The sequence below is a fragment of the Dysidea avara genome, chromosome 2, assembly GCF_963678975.1.
Source record: "Dysidea avara chromosome 2, odDysAvar1.4, whole genome shotgun sequence".
Taxonomy (NCBI): Eukaryota; Metazoa; Porifera; class Demospongiae; order Dictyoceratida; family Dysideidae; genus Dysidea; species Dysidea avara.
In genome coordinates, this window is record NC_089273.1 from 42,965,101 (window position 1) to 42,971,043 (window position 5,943).

At 37.1% G+C, this 5,943-nt stretch overlaps 1 protein-coding gene across 1 annotated transcript; it reads right to left on the reverse strand.

Moving 5' to 3' along the window:
- Nucleotides 1-440: 440 nt before the first annotated feature.
- On the reverse strand, nt 441-2,929 carry LOC136247391 (tyrosinase-like). The gene is made up of 5 exons (XM_066039072.1): nt 2,818-2,929; nt 2,312-2,565; nt 1,892-2,192; nt 1,069-1,703; nt 441-1,011 (listed from the first exon to the last, which is right to left on the reverse strand). The coding sequence occupies exons 2-5, from the start codon at nt 2,558-2,560 to the stop codon at nt 658-660; spliced, it is 1,539 nt and encodes a 512-aa protein (XP_065895144.1). The 5' UTR covers nt 2,561-2,565; nt 2,818-2,929; the 3' UTR covers nt 441-657.
- Between the last annotated feature and the right edge of the window lie 3,014 nt (nt 2,930-5,943).

The following is a 5,943-nucleotide window of genomic DNA, read 5'->3' on the forward strand; positions in this document are numbered from 1 at the left end:
GTGGAGGCTATAGTGTACAGATGATTGTCAACCATGCAGTAAAGGCTGTGACAAATAACATTGCTAACATTTTTGCATAATGTATGATATTTTTAAATTTAATATTCGTTGAACTGTGTAGACAAGTGACGAAAAGAATTTAATCACTGCCAACACACTGTGGAATTTCATTATGGGGCTATGAATACATTTGTAAGTACATGGAAAGGTTTCATTTAATGTGTGGTTTGTGGGTGGTGAATGATAGATAGGCTTCCAAAGTAGTGCACAAATTGAAAGTTCTAAATGTGCAAGTTTGAAAACTTCTTTTGGAAATTGAGTTCATTTCCAAGCAGTTTCCAAACTGAAACTGGCAATGTGCAAATGTGTAAACCCTTGAGTTTATGCACATGCACAAAACAGTTTCCAATCTGCACACTGAGGCTGATCTTGCTGTGAACGTCATTCATAAAGTCAACAAGTTTTAGCATAAAAATAATCATGATTGTTTAATTAAAATGCATGATGTTTATATGTATCTCTACAATAAATGCAAGAACTATGCTTGTTACAATTTCACTTGTGCATGAGTCAAGAATTACGTAAGATACAATACATGCATATATACTTTTTGCATGTAATTTACAATTTATGTTGCTATATGATGTTATGATACTGTCACCACCAGCCTTTATAAGGTCTTTTATGTATAGGACGTCTAATGTTTGGTAGATCACAAAAGTATCCAAAATTACGAGACCTTGTGAACATGTCAACGTTGGTACTGAGTGGGAAAAATGGAACCATAAAGTCATCATGCTGATGTCCTATGGTGGGAACAGTTACTGGTATATCATTAGGATACTCTGCATCAGGGTGTCGCTCCAGCCACTCATCAAACATACAATCTACCATGACATGGTGAGGCATGAAAAGAGGATCATTTGGTGATGACACCACATCATCCATTTGTCCTCTCTTATCAAGTGGAAGATTTGTGGCAAGATCACCTGCCCCCGTAATGGTATGAACCTAAACAAGAAAAGTGATATTATAAAACACACAATGACAAAATCATGCAGTACTTACCGTTCCATGCATTTGTTGTTTAAGTGCAATCAATCTCGAGCCATTTGACTTTGTGAGGGAACATTCAGGGTCAAAAGTGGGAGAACAAAAACACATTCTGTCTTTACGGCACCTACGTATATTAAAGTTAACATCAGCATCAACAAAACTTCGATAGTTTCTTCGTGATAGAAAATTATAAGGTGGTCTTTCGTATGTTCTAAAAGTCATGGCAAGATTTACTTGTCGACTTGTAGGCCAGTCAGGATTGTTGCTACTGCAAGGGTTAGTTCCTGTGAATGGGCAACGTTGAAGGGGACCAGTATTAACATTTGGATCACAAATCTGAAAGAATTTTTTCCAACATATTGTGTTCCATCCATCACCAACAATATCTCCAAATACACGAGGAAAACCACTGACATTCCTTGTTGCCCCAAGCCTCTTTTCAGTAAAGAGATCATCTGACAGTATTCCAGTAGATCTTTGAATTTCAATTCGCCAGTCCCAGTAAGGTAGCCTGAAAGTGTGATAGTCCAAGTGTCCCATGCTCTTTAACATGTGTTGTATTTCCCACTCAAACAACAAGTGAAAGTATTTGTGCCAAGTTGTGAATGCAGGTCCGGCATGAGCATAATCCAAACGAATTGATACGTCTAAAATGTAATATGACATTGATGTATGTAAGTATATATATATTAGGATTTAAAAGTCAATTAACAAGTGCAGAAATGTATGTGACCATAATTCAAGTTTTGAGCCATCAAATTACATCATATACACATGCGCACGTATCACTGCATGCAGATACAATGGATGCTTACTACATACTTATTTACATTACCTGGTGTAGCAGAATCTTTTGAAGCAAAGTGGTGAAGCCACACAAACAAATTATAAAGTGATACGTTACTCATGCGGAGATTTGTGGTTCCTGGAACTGCCTCTTCTAATACAGCGACGTACCCTGAGTCAAACGAACGTGACTGAACAATGGTATCAATGAATTCAACCCAGTCACTATCAGTGTAGGTAGCAAGTGGTCGTCGGGGAAGAACTTGTGACTCAGAGCAATCAGGTCCATAGTAACCAAACTTACACCGACTACAGTCATATCCCGCATAATTTCCATTGCACTTACAGATCTGTGAAGATAAACCGCAATAATATACATGTCAGTACAACTAGCAATTGTACAATTGTTATAATAACAGTCAATTATAGTAGAGTCATGCATAGTATCATTTTAAGTATCAATACTAACCTTGGTGAAGTAGTGAGGCCAATTGCGACGCACATCAGCACTGTTTATGTCATATCCAGGCAAGTTCAAATCAGTACACTGTCCCCTACCAGCATCCTGTCCACACACACCATCACTTGTAGTTGGACAACACTCCAAGTTTTCTAGACTTGTAACATCACTGCATGCTCTTGGTATTTGACCATAAGCCTCCTGCCCCAACAGACATAGCAAGGCAATGGCCATGAAAGAAACTTGACCACTTTGCATTTTAACTACAGTGTACAAAAATAAGTTGAAATAGCTACTGTAACACTCCATATGTAAGAGATAGTGATTATTTTTTTATTTATTTGTTACTACTTTACAGTGTAGCTATGTGTTGATAACTGATGCCACATGCATTGTAGCTAGCTATAGCTAGTGTTTCACATTAGCACATAATTATCGTGGCTGTAATTAGTAGAGATGGCCTCTATAATAATTATGCTGAAAGAGACTGACCCGTATACATATGCAGCACTCACCTAGTAGCTATCTAGGTATAGCTTTAGTTGTTCGGTAGATAGCTAACGAGAGAAATAAACTTTCAATTGGCCGTGATAATGAATCCAGGAGTTTTCAGTTAAGTTGCGGTTTGTACTCATGCTTTTGCCTAATGTTGCAGGCTTTATATACTTAGTGTTTGCATCATATGCGTGGGTTTAAGGATATCCTGCAACCTACATCATCCTGGCAAGTTTTTTTTGAAAATTTCCGTCACAAAACTGGAGTAATGTGTGCGTGTGGGTTGCATGACAAGATGATCTAAACTTCAATTTGATTTTCCTAAAGATTTTAAGGCTTTGCAGCACAAGTGCTGAAGTCTGTAGGATACCTGGTCCTATACAGGCTGGTTAAAGATTGCATGCTAGCTGAATCATTGTGTACTTTAGCTACCACTTGTGTGGCCACTAATTGTAGAGAAAATCTCAGCAACCCGTTACTTTTGCATTACCGTACATGAAAAGTAATTTTTTTCCCTAAATCATACACCTGGCAATCCATAACTTGACTTGTTAATAATCGGTTGAATCATTTTGGCACATTATTGTCAGTATTGATTGGATTATTTAGTTAGTTAGTTTGTTTGTGTGTGTGTGTGTGTGTGTGTGTGTGTGTGTATGAGTTGTACTGTGGTTTATAGTCTCCTTGCCATGCCTGTGCTGTGCTTTTCGTACGTCAGTTCAGTCACATGTGTCCGAGGTATAATTATTAATTGTAATTGTATGTTTGAATATCTTAATGATGATTCAGTAAGATTGATGATTGATGGTATACAGTAGATCATGTTTCGATGGTTTCATTGTTGTAACTGACAATGCATACACTTTGCTACATCACATCCTGTGTGTGGTTTACATTATTTACATGCCGTTTGTAGAGTAGCTATATCATTGACACGTAGCACAACGGTATCGTGTGTCTAGATTGTGATAATAGTGGAAAGGCACTGGAAACTAGAAATGGTTACTGAAATAACCGCATTAAGAGATTTAGAGCATTGTTCAAACCATAATAGGCAATTTCAATGGTATGATCTATATAGGTTCAGATCTAATTGACATGCACTCTTTCCTAAAGAAATGGCTACTTGCAATTGTATTGTACTATGTACTCTAGGTTAATATGATGATTTTGTATGGTAAGGATGAGGAAAAGTGGGTGAGGATTGTAATGGCTTCTTTTCCACATGACATAATGAATTCATTAATGAACTCTTCCTGTGATAAGCACAGTAGACATTTTCAGTTTGTGTATCCACATACATAATTTGAATAATAGCCTTCAACAACATGTTACTGTAGGGGTAGCTAGCTGGAGGGCTGGCATGTGAGTGACTGTGTGTATTACCTTATGAGGTGATCCTCTACATGCATTATTATGTGACCAGGTCTGGGAGTATATAGGCAAATAAAATTTGTTTACTTTTCATATAAAACTCTCATGAGTCATAATGCTTCATACCATTGTGGCATTTTTATACAAATTTCAGCCCTTATTAGGCATTTAATTGCATGCTATGTACAAAACACAAGTTACAGAATGCAATTGGTTTGTTCTATTACTGAGATACAATCAGTTGAGCATTGTGGCGTAGTTTGCACCAACTTTCCATGTTCTGACAGACCAACTCATATAAATAATATGTGATAACTACTGAATAAGTCAGAATTAAAATACCTTCACTATTTGTATAAAAGATATATTATACATTATTGTTGTAACTGTCAATGTCAGTACATTATAGGATTTGTGTTAGCCAGCTGTGGTAACTACACATGAATATGATACGTACAGGCGTAGATACCTACATTCATATCCACACCCACAATGGACAATGCAGTAGTTACTGTAACTAAATGAGATTTGTCATAATTATTATGTACATTTTTCTAAATGAAAAATTCATTGAAGGATGGATTGCCGATTGAGTATTATAATGGCCTCACATGAATAGAATGACGTACTCCTGTAAAAGTATCAAATGGTATTATGAAGTAGGGATTCAGGAGAAATTTTCATGTGGCACCTAAAATTCCGCCTTTAAAAATTATCATAGAGACATTTTACGCAACGAAAAGCTCCTTTACAGAATAGTACTAGTCCACATAATACATAAAACAACATCAAATGTAACAAAACACCAACAGGTGGTCCGATATAAAATTATAAAAATTGCCAAAACTCAGATCCTTTAGCCTCACTTCCTGCCTCACATCCTGAAAATAGTTGCAAGGCTAGAGGCCAAACAAAGAAATGCACGGCCACCATTTTAAGGCACAATAATAAACTCACCAGTGGGATGTGCCTTTTGAGGTTAGGAGGAGTGTAGGTCCTCTGTGCCTTTCCTTTATTGTAAAAGAGCACTTTGCCTGAACACTGTTCATAATAATTATTATGTTCAATTTAATTGTTTGTTATGTACTGAGTCAAATGAAATAGTATTTTTCTGTATCCAGTAATGCTGCCAATAAGATTATCTCCATGTATGTACTGTAAGATACTGTAGTTGTTGAAGGCATTATTCAAGCATGTGGAAAGAATCTGAAAATAAGCTATTGTGATAATCACTTCAAGAGTTCATTATCAGTCACACATAAATGAACTCATTTTATGACAAGTGGAAAGGAAACCATTATATGATATCGTTATTAATTGCAAACTGAGCCATTATGTGATACGTTGTTTACACCAGCGTTGAAACCGGGTCACTACTGCTGACCCGGATGACCCACTGACCCGGATTCACCCTGTTTATTTAAAGCCGAGGCGTGCGATAAGGGCTATGTTTCGGCTAGTCTCGAGCGAGCGAGACTATGTTTTGAGCGTTCGATTTGTGTTGAGTAAATCCAGACTTTGGAATTGCAACTTCAGCCTAGCTGTAGGTTGAAGACCAAAAATTATATATATAGATCTATATATATATATGAAGGTCATCACCTACTGACAATAACTACCCCTCACCATAGATACCCTCAGTTTCGTGCTACATACTGCATTACTAATAAATGGGCATGGCTGAGCGTATGCTTGTAACGCGATAAGTGGGCGTGGCTCATGAAAGAGCTACGCGATAACGTTTATAAGTTTCCACGCCGTCAAACGAACAA